Source organism: Rhinatrema bivittatum, chromosome 11, assembly GCF_901001135.1.
Source record: "Rhinatrema bivittatum chromosome 11, aRhiBiv1.1, whole genome shotgun sequence".
Classification (NCBI taxonomy): Eukaryota; Metazoa; Chordata; class Amphibia; order Gymnophiona; family Rhinatrematidae; genus Rhinatrema; species Rhinatrema bivittatum.
In genome coordinates, this window is record NC_042625.1 from 1075473 (window position 1) to 1089885 (window position 14413).

Sequence of the window (14413 nt, forward strand, 5' to 3'; positions counted from 1 at the left end):
CAGTTACAATGGATGATTTTAATGATAGGGTACAAATTTTAACTAATAGATCAGAAATTTCATTTTTGAGTTCCTTCAGTACCCTAGGATGCATACCATCCGGTCCATGTGATTTGCTACTCTTTAGTTTGTCAATCTGGCCTATTACATCTTCCAGGTTCACAGTGATTTCGTTCAGTTCGTCTGACTCATCACCCCTGAAAACCACCTCCAGAACTGGTATCTCCACAACATCATCATTAGTAAACACTGAAGCAAAGAATTCATTTAGTCTTTCTGCAATGGCCTTATCTTCCTTAAGAGCCCCTTTAACCCCTCGGTCATCTAATGGTCCAACCGACTCCCTCACAGGTTTCTTGCTTTGGATATATTTTTAAAAGTTTTTATTATGAGTTTTTGCCTCTATGGCCAACTTCATTTCAAATTCTCTCTTCGCCTGTCTTATCAATGTTTTACACTTAACTTGACAATGCTTAGGTTTTATCCTATTTTCTTCAGATATATCCTTCTTCCAATTTTTGAAGGATATTTTTTGGCTAAAATAGCCTCTTTCACCTCACCTTTTAACCAGGACTGTAATCGTTTTGCCTTCTTTCCACCTTTCTTAATATGTGGAATACATATGGACTGCACCTCTAGGATTGTATTTTTAAACAATGTCCAAGCCTGTTGAACACTTTTAACCTTTGCAGCTGCACCTTTCCGTTTAAATTTGATCATGTTATGATCACTGTTGCCAAGTGGCCCCACCACCGTTACCTCTCTCACCAAATTCTGCATTCCACTAAGAATTAAATCTAAAATAGTTCCCTCTCTTGTTGGTTCCTGAACCAATTGCTCCATGAAGCAATCATTTATTACATCCAGGAACTTTATATCTCTGGCAAGTCCTGATGTTACATTTACCCAGTCAATATTGGGGTAATTGAAATCTCATCAAAACAAACAACGTGGTTCAAAGTATTTTTCTTATTTGAAATGCTGCGATACTATATATTACTGTATATTATTTCAAAGAAATTTTTTGAAGTTAGGGACCATCATACCACCCGCTGTGCTTCCAAGTTAAAACTTGTGTGTTTTGCACTTTATCGGGTCATCTTTAATTTAGTCAGTGGGTCCGCTCCATTGGAATTCTCTCCCCCCAGAGATTCGTCAGGAACAATGCCATTTATCTTTCAGAAAGAAACTGAAAACCTATCTGTTCGTCCAAGCTTACGGTTGATAGAGCCTCTATCAACCAATATTGTCTCTGTTCCCCCTCCTACCCATTCCCCTTCTCCTCCCCCGACCCGTCTCCCGCCCTGCCTCTACCCCCCGCTCACCGCACCTGTTCCTACCTTCCTCAGGAAATTTACCCCTGATAGTAGCCTATGATAGATCACCAGCCGAATTTCTTTAACATTTTGTTAACCTTTATTTATCTCACTACTTAATTGTTTCTTGTTGATGACTACTTTCAGTACTCTCCAGTTATTATATTCTGATATCTTTCCTGTCTTCCAAAGCCCATCTTTTTGTTCCTTGTTCAATGTAACTTTATCTTCAATACAGTTGTTTAATGGTTTTCCCCCTGTTCCATTGTAAACCGGTACGATAAGACTTGGTCTTGAGCATCGGTATATTAAAACAACTTAAATAAATAAATAAATAGTCTCTTGTATGACCTTTATCCTGTTAGACTCTATACCCTCCCGGACATAAAGTGCCACACCCCCACCAAATTGATCCTCCCTATCATTGCGATATAATTTGTACCCTGATATAGCACTGTCCCATTGTTATCCTCCTTCCACCACGTCTCTGTGATACCAGTTATGTCAATCTCATCATTTGCTGCTATACACTCTAACTCTCCCATCCTACTTCTTAGACTTCTGGCATTGGCATACAGACATTTCAAAGTGTGGTTTTTGCTTGTTTTAACAACCTGCTTTTCAGTTGTTTGGGATAATTCGGAAATCATTAGCTTTGGTGATTTTTTACATATAGGCATATGGACTATGTTTGCTTTTAATGGAACCTCTCTGTTGGGATGCCCTAACTCTCCTGTTTCATTAGTATCCTTCAAGGATACATTTCTCCGAACCATGCAATGCTGAGTGACTGTCGGCTTTCCCCCTTGTTCTAGTTTAAAAGCTGCTCTATCTCCTTTTTGAAAGTTACTGCCAGCAGCTTGGTTCCTCTCTGGTTAAGGTAGAGCCCATCCTTTCAGAAAGTGTCCCCTTTCCCCAAAGGTTTCCCCAGTTCCTTACAAAGCTGAATCCCTCTTCCCTGTACCATCGTCTCATCCACGCATTGAAACTCTGGAGCTCTGCCTGCCTCTGGGGACCTGCACGTGGAACAGGAAGCATTTCAGAGAATGCTACCATGGAGATTCTGGATTTCAGATTACTACCTAAAATCCTAAATTTGGCTTCCAGAACCTCTCTTCCACATTCGTTGGTGCCCACATGTACCACGACAGCCGGCTCCTCCCCAGCAGAGTCTATAATCCTATCTAAGTGACGCATGAGGTCTGCCACCTTCGCACCAGACAGGGAAGTTACCAGGCAGTCCTCATGTCAATCAGCCACCCGGTTATCTACATTTCTAATAATAGAATCACCAACTATGATGGCCGGCCTAACCCTTTCCTCCCGGGCAGTAGCCCTGGGAGACTTGACCTCAGTGCGAGAGAACAATACATCACCTTAATACTGTAATTTGTAAATTTTGGATGAAGATATGTTATAGTTTTTATTTTTTTTGTTATTTGTATTCCATATTTTTGTCTCTGTATTTCTATACATTTCTTTGTATATAAGGAAATATTATAAATAAAAATTTAAAAGAGTGAAATCACTGGGCAGTTCATTGTTATAAGTGGTTCAGATCTTCAGCAGGACAGCTGTGTTAGCCTAGTGTATAGAACATAACCAGTCTATAAGGTGCCTCCTGCCTCTTGTTCATGTTATCCTTCAGAAATGAGCAGTGTCTGAACTGGCCCATGAGATTACACAATCTGTAGTACACTGGAAGTTAGGTTGCATGAATGGAACAGACCAGGGCTGCTCCTGGTTTCTTAGAAAGATTCTACTTAAGAGGATGCAGTGTTTTTCCAGCTGCCTCAGGTAGAGTGGATGACTGTCCGTTAACATACAAGTTATGAATATGTTTTTCTTTCTCTTTATGTGCTATGGCAGTGAGAATGGATAAGCTGTCTGAAGCAGCAAAGGTTAACACTGATGCAATCCGCTCTGCTCAGGATGATGTTCTAGAACACCGTCGTCAGCTCCAGTGTAAAATTACCGAGCTTGAGACACTAAAAGGGACTAAGGACTCTTTGGAAAGGCAGAGGATGGACACTGAGGATCGTCACCATGTTGATATTGTATCCTATCAGGTAGATCCAACTACATTGTAAGCTCCACAGAGAAGGGACTATCTCATAGAAATAAGTACTAGCAGCAGTAGAAGAGAATATTACAAAGATTTAAGAGGGTGTAAACAAATGTTTGGGTAATTGCCAGGTTTTTGTGACCTGGTTTGGCCTCTGCTGGAAACAGGGTGCTGGGCTTTATGGACCCTTGGTCTGACCCAGCATGGCAATTTCTTATGATCTTATTTTCACAGAACTACAGCAGAGACTGCAAATTAATCCAATCGGGGAAGTGTGGGAGAAATGAGTCTGTCAACTAAGATTAGAGAGTTGCAGGCTTGGGGGTGTGTGACTGCACAGGGCATTGCTGCGGTGCTGAGAGGGGGGGTATGTCTTGATCTCCTTACCTGCATAGGATGCCACTAGGGCTAAGGGGGGGGGTTGGGACTTTACCACTATCAGGAGCCATAAAGATGTCATTACTATTTGATCTTATTAAACTGTACACAGCTTCTCCTCGCCCCCTTTCCAGAATCTTTTTTTGCTAATGGGATGGGAGTATAAGGGAAGATTTTACAAGTATGGCATATACATTAGCATAGCAAAACCAATAATGATTGTAACCATCCCTAGCAGTCTGTAATGTTGTTTATATGAATACTCATTTAAAAAAAAAGCTTTGCTTTCTGGCTAAGATGAAATACAGAATCACACGGGATTTTGAGCTATATGCTGAAGGTGGTCCCTGCTTGGCCTTTTGGCTGAGATTGAATACTGTTGAATATTTGGGGTGGGGGGGGGGGGAGAGGGATTAATTCCCTGCTACCCAAACCCATAGGAGACACAATGATGTAATGACCATTGCATAAGCAGATAGGTACAGAAATGGCCCACTTCTGCTCCTATTTACTGATTCAGTGCTGCTGCCATGCCTCCCCCCACACCCTAGACAAACCCCTGATAATTGCATGGTAGCATCCACCCTCCCCCGAGATCTTGGCTTCTGGCTCCAGTGGTGATTCTTACAGTGAAGTAAGTGCAAAGATTAAGCCTTAGCTCACAGGTTGTGCCTCCTGCATGGAAGCCCAGAGGGGGCAGGGTGTACGAGTATAGGCTATTTTCCCTGTGATCTCCATTAGAGCTGGGAGCCCAGGTTCTGGGAAAGGTGCAGCAGCAATGGCAGGTGGGGCATTATTACAGGAAGGTGGTGGAGGGGTTAAGAGCAGGAAATGTCCCCACTCCCACTCCCCTAATCTAAATGTTGCTGTCCTAGATACAGTCCTGAAAGCAGGATTAAACATCAAAAGTGTCTTTTTAATAAAATTGTCCTAACATTTAGAAAGATTTTGAGTTGACACCTCTGAGTTCAAAAGAGAGAAGGTCCTGACATTTCCTTATTCTCTATAGTACCATTAACAGTTGAGACCAATATGGCTTCATAGATCAACTTAGTCTGTTGTGCTGTGGTGTAGGGTGGTTGTTCTCCTGCTATAGTGGCAGAACTCATGATCCGAGCAGTTGATGACCTCCAATCCATAACCCAACTTTGCTGTTTTTTCTTCAGGAAACCATCCAGCAGCTGGAGAGTGAGCTAAGGAACACCAAATGGGAAATGGCATCCCAGCTCCGAGAATATCAGGACCTTCTAAACGTAAAAATGGCTCTGGATATTGAAATTGCAGCCTATAGGTAAAGTTAATGAGCAAAAGGGGATTTTTAAAGGCATATCAAGATTCAGTAAATGGTAGCAGGTAAGCAAAGGGCCTTATTAGTACAAAGCTAGCTTTGCAATAGGTGAGAACTTATTATTCAATTTGATTGACCACTCTTTGATACAATGTCCTGCCATGTATTGCCTTTGCTTTTATTTGAAGATCATGCCATCCTCTTGCCTTCCCCAAGTCTATCAAATATTGAGGTGCTTGAAATGGGTGCCAGGCTCCAGGAGGAATTAAGTGGAGATTCTCACTAATTTCTTAGATACATACCACTAAATTTAAACTGCAACACAAAAGTGGAAGTGCTGCACCTACATGCTTCCCAGCAGTTATATAGACATTATTTCAGAAGGGCAGGGAGGGAAGATATGAAAGCTTGAAATGGAAACCACAAATGTCTTTCCCTTTACCAGAGTATTGGGTATGCATGTCTATAGGACATCTTCATGCACCAGATGGTTGGAACGCCACATCAAAGCCTTTGTCATCAAAATAAAAATGTATAACTTTCGTAGTTCCAAGAAACCAATACAATAGTTTGGTATTTATTTATTTATTTAAAGTTTTTCTATGCCGGCATTCGCGATGAAAATTGCATCATGTCGGTTTACAATTAACAAGTGGAGAGGGTACAAAATAATAATTAATGATAATAATAATAATAAACAGACAAGTGAAGGCGAAAGGTTGCAGTTACAATAAAACAAGGGAGTTATACAACTTGGAACAGAGAAAAGAAGCTAGGATTTTAACAGAGAGAACAAATATGCCAATGGCGGCATTTGCAACATTAATGAATTACCCTGTTAAGGTGGAGTTATTAATTACCATATTAAGGCAAAGTCTAAGCGATTAGGTTAATGATGAATTAAGGTTCAGTTTAGGTCTGGAAAGGCTTTCAAAAATAGTCACGTTTTGAGTCTTTTCCTAAATGTAGGAAGGCATGGTTCCTGTCGCAAATCTGGTGGGATGGAGTTCCATAGTGTTGGTCCTGCAGTGGAGAAAGCCCTGTCTCTGGCGGTTATGTGCCGAGTGGTTTTGGAGTGTGGTACTTGTAGGGATTCTCTGTAGGACTCTCTGATGGGTCTAGAGCAGGGGTCGGGAACCCATGGCTCACGAGCCAGATATGGCTCTTCTGAGGGCTGCATCTGGCTCGCAGACAGTCGCCACACTTTCCCGCTGACCCAGCTGCTCCCCGGTCCTCCTCCGCCCGGGCTTAAAATGCTGTCAGCCCGGGCGGAACGCGGCAGGACAGCTGGAGTCAGCGGCACCGGCGTGCTCTCTTCTTCCCGCGCCCCCCCCCCCCCCGCGGCCCGGAAGAGGAAGCGGAGAGTATTGGGTGCGTGCGCGGCAAGAAGAGGCCACGCTAGTGCGCTCGGCATCGGCCCGAAGAAAAGAAGACTGCAGCGCGGCTCGGAGGAAAATGAAGAGCTTCAACCGCGGCCGATGGGACTCCGCCTCCGCGAGGGCTGAAAATGAAGAGGTTAGCGTTGGGAGGAGGCTGCTGCTGCTGCCGCGAGTTCCCGGGGTGGGGGGGGGCCCTGTGTGTGTGTGTGTGAGTGAGAGATGCATCTCCACTTCCTCTTGTGTGTGTGTGTGTGTGTGTGTGTGTGTGAGATGCATGTATGTGAATGATTGAGAGCCTGTATATGTGAAAGAGAGTATGTCTGTGATTGAGAGCCTGCCTGTGAGAGAGAGAGAGCATGAATGTAAGTTTACCATTGGGAACCTGTATGTGTAAGTTTGTGATTGAAAACCTGTTTGTGTGAAAGAGTATGTGTGTATGATTGAGATCCTTTGTGTGTGAGAGAAATCATGTGTATGTATGATTAAGAGCCTGTGTGTATAAGTAAGAGAGAGATCATGTGTGTCTGTGTGTGATTGAGAGCTGGTTTAGGTGATGGAGCATGTGAGGATGTGATTGAGAGCCTGTGTGTAAATGAGAGAAAGAGAGGACATGTTTGTAAGCATGTGAATGAGAGTCTGTGTGTGAGAGAAAAAGACAGCATGTATTTATGTGATTGAAAGCCTGTGTGTGTGTGTGTAAGCGTGAAAAGATAGACAGCATGTGTGTAAATGTGTAATTAAGAGCCTATATACGTGAGAGAGAAAAAACATGGGTATATGTGAGTACTGAGAGCATGTGTGTATAGGTGTGTCATTGAGAGCCAGTGTGAGAGAGAGCGCTGGTATGTGACTGAGAGAGGAGAAAGTTCCAAGCAAACCACCCCTCCTCCTGCTAATTCAGAACAATCTCAGGACACCTGATATCAAACGTTCCCAGGTATGCAGAGCAAAAAAAGTTTTGTATCCTTATTTTTCATTACTGGGTCTTTATGTCTGCTATTTTGAAATATTTTGTTGGTATCTGGAAATGTTTTATATGAGTTTTTAATTATTGGATATTCCACTCAGCTGTTTCGAAATATGTTCTTTTTGTTAGTACAGTTTTACTGCTGATGATTTTATATTTCTTGATTTGTTTTATAAGGATGGGTGATGTTTCTTTTTTCCTTTGTTACACTGCATACAGAGACTCTGGCTTGTTGCAGTTTCCAATTCAGTTTTTTCTGCATGCTTCTTGTTATGCGTTTTGGTCTCTTTATTCTATGTTAGGTGAGGGACAGCACGTGATTCAGGTGAGGTTTTCTGCTGGCGTGTAGTTTCTGTGTAGGACTCTATAGCAGCCTGACTTGGTCCGTTTTCCTAATAGGAGATGTATTGGTGTCTTAAGGCCTGGTGTAATATTTTCAGAGACTTATTGTACTTTAAAAGTGTGATCTTACATAAAATGCACACATTTACTTGTATTTAGTTTTAAACATATTGTATGGCTCTCATGGAATTACATTTTAAAATATGTGGCGTTTATGGCTCTCTCAGCCAAAAAGGTTCCTGACCCCTGGTCTAGAGGAAGTATATTTTTTGAGTGGAATTTGAAGGTTAAGCAGAGAGTATTGATAGATGGCTTTGTAAATAGTGGTTATGGACTTATATATGATTCTGTAGTGAATTGGCAGCCAGTGAAGGTCTTTGAGGATTGGTGATATGTGGTCTCTTCTCCGTGTGTTTGTTAATATTCTCACTGCCGTGTTTTGAACCATCTGAAGGGGTTTAGTGTGAGATGAAGGAAGACCTAATAGTATAGAGTTGCAATAATCTAGTTTAGCAAAGATTATTGATTGCAAAATAGTTCTGTAGTCGTGAAAGTGGAAAAGTGGTTTTATTCTTTTTAAAAAAAGGTAGACATGATACCTTTTTTATTAGGCAAGCAGATGTTGACAATGCATATTACTGACTCCAAAAGTCCCTTGCTCAAGCCAGATATTGCTTATGGAAGGTACCTTTAGTAGTCATGACAGCATACATCTTTAAATATGCATTATTTTTATAACAATAACATCTTTCCCCAACTACTGTATTGTGTTCGTGTAATTTATTTTATTTTTGATGGCTTAGTATGGTACTTTTTCTACATTTTTTACCAAACAATTTTAGTCGTAACCTTCCTTAACCTAACCAATTCTGCTGAATTCTGTAAATATGTAATTTGATGCCTCTCGCTGCATTCTGTAAATAGTTTTGTTTTCTATTAGTTTTAACCTTTTGTTCCTTTGTACCACTCTTTTAATCTCACTTCTGCCTTTACTTTAATCTCCTTTATTGTTTTGTCCTGTTACCCTTTTCCCCTGTTCATTGTAACTTCCATTTCCATCTCTTTCTTTGTTATAATGTAAACCGATATGATGTGCATTTTAATGTCAGTATAAAAAAAAATCTGTTAAATAAATAGACTATGGTTTAAAGTTACACTGCACCTGTATTCAAATAGATAATTAAAACACAAATGAATAAGTGTGTTTAGCTCTTGTTTTCACTATTTTCCCTCAGAAAGCTCCTGGAAGGAGAAGAGTGCCGTATTGGTTTTGGACTAGGACCATCCTCTTTCACCAATGGGCCCACTAAAATCCCTTCTTCAAAACACATAAAGGTTAAACGTGAAGAGAAAATTAAGATTGTGGAGAAGTCTGATAAGGAGACAGTGATTTTGGAAGAGCAAACAGAGGAAACCCAGGTGACTGAAGAGGTAACAGAAGAAGAGGAGACAGAAAAAGAAGAGGAAGAGGTCAAGGGTGAAGAAGAGAGTGAAGCCAAGTCACCTGAGACAGAGGAGGCCAAGTCACCCGAAAAGGAAGAAGCCAAGTCACCCGAAAAGGAAGAAGCCAAGTCACCCGAGGCAGAGGAGGCCAAGTCACCCGAAAAGGAAGAAGCCAAGTCACCTGAAGCAGAGGAGGCCAAGTCACCTGAAAAGGAAGAAGCCAAGTCACCTGAAGCAGAGGAGGCCAAGTCACCTGAAAAGGAAGAAGCCAAGTCACCTAAGGCAGAGGAGGCCAAGTCACCAGAAAAGGAAGAAGCCAAGTCACCTGAGGCAGAGAATGCCAAGTCACCAGAAAAGGAGGAGGCTGAATCTTCTGAGGCAGAATCACCAGTCAAGGATGTGGTCAAGTCACCAGTACACGAAAAAAAAAAAGTCCCTAAAGAAGATCCAAGTAAACATCCTCAGAAAGAAACTAAGATACCTACAAAAGAAGAGAAGACAACAGAGGCTAAGAAAGAAGAACCAAAAGAGGTTAAAGAAAATGAGCCTTTAAAGAAGGCAGAGGATAAAAAAGAAAGCAAGAACGAAGAGCCATCAAAAAAGGAATCCCCTACCAAGAGGACTACAGAACCTGAAGCCAAAGAAGAAAAGAAGACAAAGGAGAAGGACACTGCCAAGAAGGCCGAGATTGAGGAAAGCCCCAAGGAACCACCTAAAATAGAAATCAAGGCAGAAGAAAAAGACAAGAAAAAACCTGCAAAGTCTGAAGCTCCAGCAGAAGAGAAGAAAAAGGAGGAGAAGAAAGCTCCAAAAGAAGAGAAGAAAGATACTGGAAAGGATGAACCAAAACAGGAAAAAGAAGTAAAAGATAAAGAGTCAGCTAAGCCAGAATCAAAACCCAAAGAGGAAAAGAAGGCAGAGGAGAAAGTGGTCAAAAAAGAACCTGAACCTATAGCTTGGGATAAAGAGTCTAAGATCAAGGAGCCTAGTAAACCTGCAGAGAAGAAAGAGCCTGCGAAGCCAAAGGCTGATGTAAAAAAAGCAACAGAAAAGAAGGAAGAACCCAAAGAAATCATAGCAAAGGAGATAGAGAAGAAACTAGAGCCCAAAAAGGATCAGGAAGAGAAATCAAAAACAGAAACTAAATCCAAAGAGGAGAAGGGCACGAAAAAAGAATCCAGCAAAGAAGCTAAGGAGAGCTTGAAAGCTGAGAGTGAAAAGGATGCCCCCAAACTCAGCAAGAGCAAGACTGAGAAGGTGGAGAAGTCCTCCAGCACAGATCACAAGGAGAGCAAGCCCTCTGAGAAAGCAGGAGAGGACAAAGCTAAGAAGAGTGAAAAATAAAATTTTGTGGATTTAAAAGAAAATTAAAGCAGAATGTTTGCGGACCACCAAAGAAAAAAGATTGAGCTTTTTTCCCTTAATGATATGTATCTTCAATAAGAGACATTGCTTAGATTTTATATTTGCTTTCTTTATGCTGGAACTTGTGAGAAAGTATGTTGAAAGAAAGAGAAACCAAATAGCAAGTGGTGGTCAGTTATGTTCTAATAGCTTCATGTAGCTGAATGTCATTATATGCAGAATGCCATATTTAAAACCTAACACTTGAATATGAAACTGCCCTTTTCAGATAAAAGCATTTATTGTCTGTGCAATTGATGGGCAAATGCAATAAAAAACACAAACAAAACATGCACTGTAAGAAACACATTTCTGCTTTAAGGATGTAGATAGAGATCTTGAGTGAAAGTTAGAACTGCCTTCATTTGACCACTGTTGCTGAATTGCTTGTTGCCAGGCTCTGCAAAGCTGTAGATGTTCCATAAGAGCAGGTTAAACAAAGTCACAGACACTCACACATACAAAGTAATGATTCACTTGATTACTTTGCTTATTAATATGTGCAATAAAATATTAGAGATAAATAAGTGCTTAAAATGCATGGTCTCTCTGATTTCTTTCTGCATCTCATGTGTGACCTAGCCTATGCTGGAGAAGTTTTATGATAGAGTTGTGCTGCAGAGGCAGTGGTTTGCAGCCCCCAGGAGTAGGAACAACACTCAGGGGTGTTCAGGGCACATATGTACCAGGTTCGGAAGGGAGCCATTGTCCATGACCTTTGCTAAAGACTGTTGCAGCTAAAGGTCCAGTTAGGAAAAGCACCTCACAACTGTGAGTAAAATCCCATGGCACCTCAACTTTAGACTCCCACCTGCTATAAACAGCAGTGAACAGCATTGGGATGGATTCTAACTGGGTCAGAAACTACAGTTGAGTAAGACTGAATATACTAAATCTAAGAATGGCAGTGATCAAACTTCAGAGAGAAACCAAGATTTCCTAATTAGTTATAACAAGTTGCTGTAGATCCTGGGCTGCAAGGAGATGGGGGGGGAAAAAAAAGATCAGGCAGCCATGAATGAAGGTTCAATAGAGCTGTGCCTCATCCTCTTCTCCCCAAGATCAAGTAACTGACCATTGTGCTAGGCAGAGCAATATAGACTGAAGATGTTGGTCCTTAAGCCTTCCTCCATGATAATTCAGCTTTCATGAACAGTACAACACAGATTCAACACAGCAGCATGTGATCTGGTTTGGGAAGTACCAGAGCTACAAGGAGTAGAGATGACTTTGGAGTGGGGAGGGGGAAACAGGATGATGAGACCGCACATTGAATACTGTGTGCAATTCTGGTTGCTGCATCTCAGAAAAGATATAGTTGCACTGGAGAAAATACAGAGAAGGGCGACCAGAATGATAAAGGGCATGGAACAGCTCCCCTATAAGGAAAGGCTAAAGAGGTTAGGGCTGTTCAGCTTGGAGAAGAGACAACTGAGGGGGGATATGATAGAGGTCTATAAAATAATAGCGGACTTGAATAGAGTAAATAATCAATTTACACTTACCTATCAGACAATAGGAGGTCTAGAGGGCACTCTCTGAAGTAAGCAAGTAGCACATTTAAAACAAATCAAAGAAATTATTTCACTCAATACACAATTAAGCTCTGGAATTCATTGTCAGAAGATGTAATTAAGGCAGCTAGTGTAGCTGGGTTTGAAAAAGATTTGGATAAGTTCCTGGAGGGGAAGTCCATAAACTGCTACTAATCAATTCGGAATAATCACTGCTTGTTGCCAGCGTTAGTAGCAAGCGATCTATTTAATGTTTGGGTACTTGCGCCTTGGATTGGCCACTGTTGGAGACAGGCTACTGGGCTTGATGGACCCTTGGTCTGACCCTGTATGGCATATCTTATGTTATTATGTAACAACACAGAATATAGTCAAGATACTGAAGAAATGGATGGAAGTGAATTCTCACAAAGAATTGCCTGTATCTAACCATCCTATAAAAATGGGCAGATGATCATAGAAAGCACAAAAGATGGACCTCATCAAGACAAAAAAAGACTCCATTTTTACTTCAATTGAAAAAATGCTGATGTTCATAGGGACACTGCCAGCAGGGAGCTATCTGCTGAAACCCTCCCACCCAACCTTCCTCAGGGTATGTGGCTACGCAATCATTCTTTTCATCAGTTTGCTAACGATACACAAGTTCAACTGGTAATCAATAATACTGTAACACAGTAAAGGGCAGATTTTCAAAGGCTACGCGCGTAACCCGAGAAAATCTGACCTGGTGCGCCGCTGAGCCTATTTTGCATAGGCTCAGCGGCGCGCGTATGTCCCAGGGCTTGCAAAAAGGGGCGTGGGTGGTCCAGGGTGGGGGCATGACCTGAGCCCCCAGGCACAGTGGCCATTTGCCGCTGTGCCCGGGATCGCGGGCCAGCCGTTGGCCGGCGCATGTAAGCTATGCCTACCAGTAGGCAGGCGCAACCTACCCGACAAAGGTAAGGGGGGGTTCCAGGTAGGGCTGGGGAGCGGGTTAGGTAGGGGAAGGGAGGGCAAGGTGGGGGGAGGCGGAAGGAAAGTTCCCTCTGAGGGAACGGAGGAAGGCTGCGCGGCTCGGCACGTGCAAGTTGCACAATTGTGCACCCCCTTGCGCGCGCCGACTGGATTTTATAACATGCGCGCGGCTATGTGCATGTTATAAAATCGGGCGTAGATTTGTTCGCGCCGGGTTGCGAACAAATCTACGCCCGTGCGCACCTTTTAAAATTTGGCCCTAAATCTCTACTGAACCTACAAACATCCAGTTAGTTATTAGGAGTCGAAGCAAAATTGTTTAAGAATTTATTCTTCTATATTCAATAACCTGAGCTGTATAACAGTAATCTGGCTTGTAACATGCTAACAATTTCTTTGCCTTTGCCACTACCAATTTTTTTTATCAAGGGATTTGCTGCACTCAGTGAGACGCTCTTATTATAGAAGAATTTAAGTTGGGCCCACCGGGAATTCTCCCAGTACATCAATGAATCTGTCTCATCTAGCTTTTAAGGGATTTAATATATTGCTTTTGGGCTTGCTCAGTCCTCTCCCCCAAGTACAGGAAGTGATTTCTGTAGACCGTAATGAAGTGAATAGCCAGCCTATGGAAGGTCATGCAGACTTCATTCATCTAATGTTTTCTTTCACTGGGGCCTGAGAATGATATCTGTGTGACTTTCCACCTCCAGCTGGACAGAGGGATGACTGCAAACATCATGTTACATGTCATTGCTCTGCTCACTGTGTTCCCTCGATGAGCGGGAACACAAGTACTAACCACCTGATCAGCACAGATTAGTCTAAGATGCATATCACTTAGAATATTAAATTGTCACTAAATCTTCAATAACCACTGAAAATAGATCCAAAGACATGTCCTTTCCAATTGCATATGTCATCTTACACACACATACCAGGTACCAAACCCTTTTTCTCTCTCACATGCATGTACCTTCCAAATAAAAATATTCTTTAAAAAGAAAGTTTTCAAGCATTTCCTAAAATACTTCTATTCAGAAATTAGACAAATTTCCTGTGGGAGCTTATTCCATAAAATGGGAGCAATTTGTGAAAATGCATGATTTGAAGTTATTTTTAGTTGCGTTTCTTTTGTGCCTGGGAACTTTAATAACCGTTGATCGAAAGAAGATTACGGGCCAGACAGTATACTTGCACTAAATCTAGCAGGTATGGGGGATGCTTCCCATGTAGTACTTGATGTATCAACATTAGAATTTTAAATTGAACTCTGCATTGGACCAGAAGCCAATGTAGCTCCTTCAATATCGGGTGATATAGGCTGATAATGCATGTCTGGTAATCACCCAGGCCACTG

General features: G+C 41.9%; 1 protein-coding gene across 2 annotated transcripts in view; it reads left to right on the forward strand.

Annotated features, from left to right (window-relative positions):
* NEFH (neurofilament heavy) overlaps nt 1-11123 on the forward strand; it is a 66455-nt gene extending 55332 nt beyond the window's left edge. For both annotated transcript variants that reach the window (XM_029571016.1, XM_029571017.1), the window contains exons 2-4: nt 3186-3385; nt 4926-5050; nt 8971-11123. In XM_029571016.1, coding sequence (XP_029426876.1) covers nt 3186-3385; nt 4926-5050; nt 8971-10522 — 1877 coding nt within the window. In that variant the 3' untranslated portion in view covers nt 10523-11123. The remainder of the gene's footprint in view (nt 1-3185; nt 3386-4925; nt 5051-8970) is intronic.
* Nucleotides 11124-14413: the final 3290 nt, after the last annotated feature.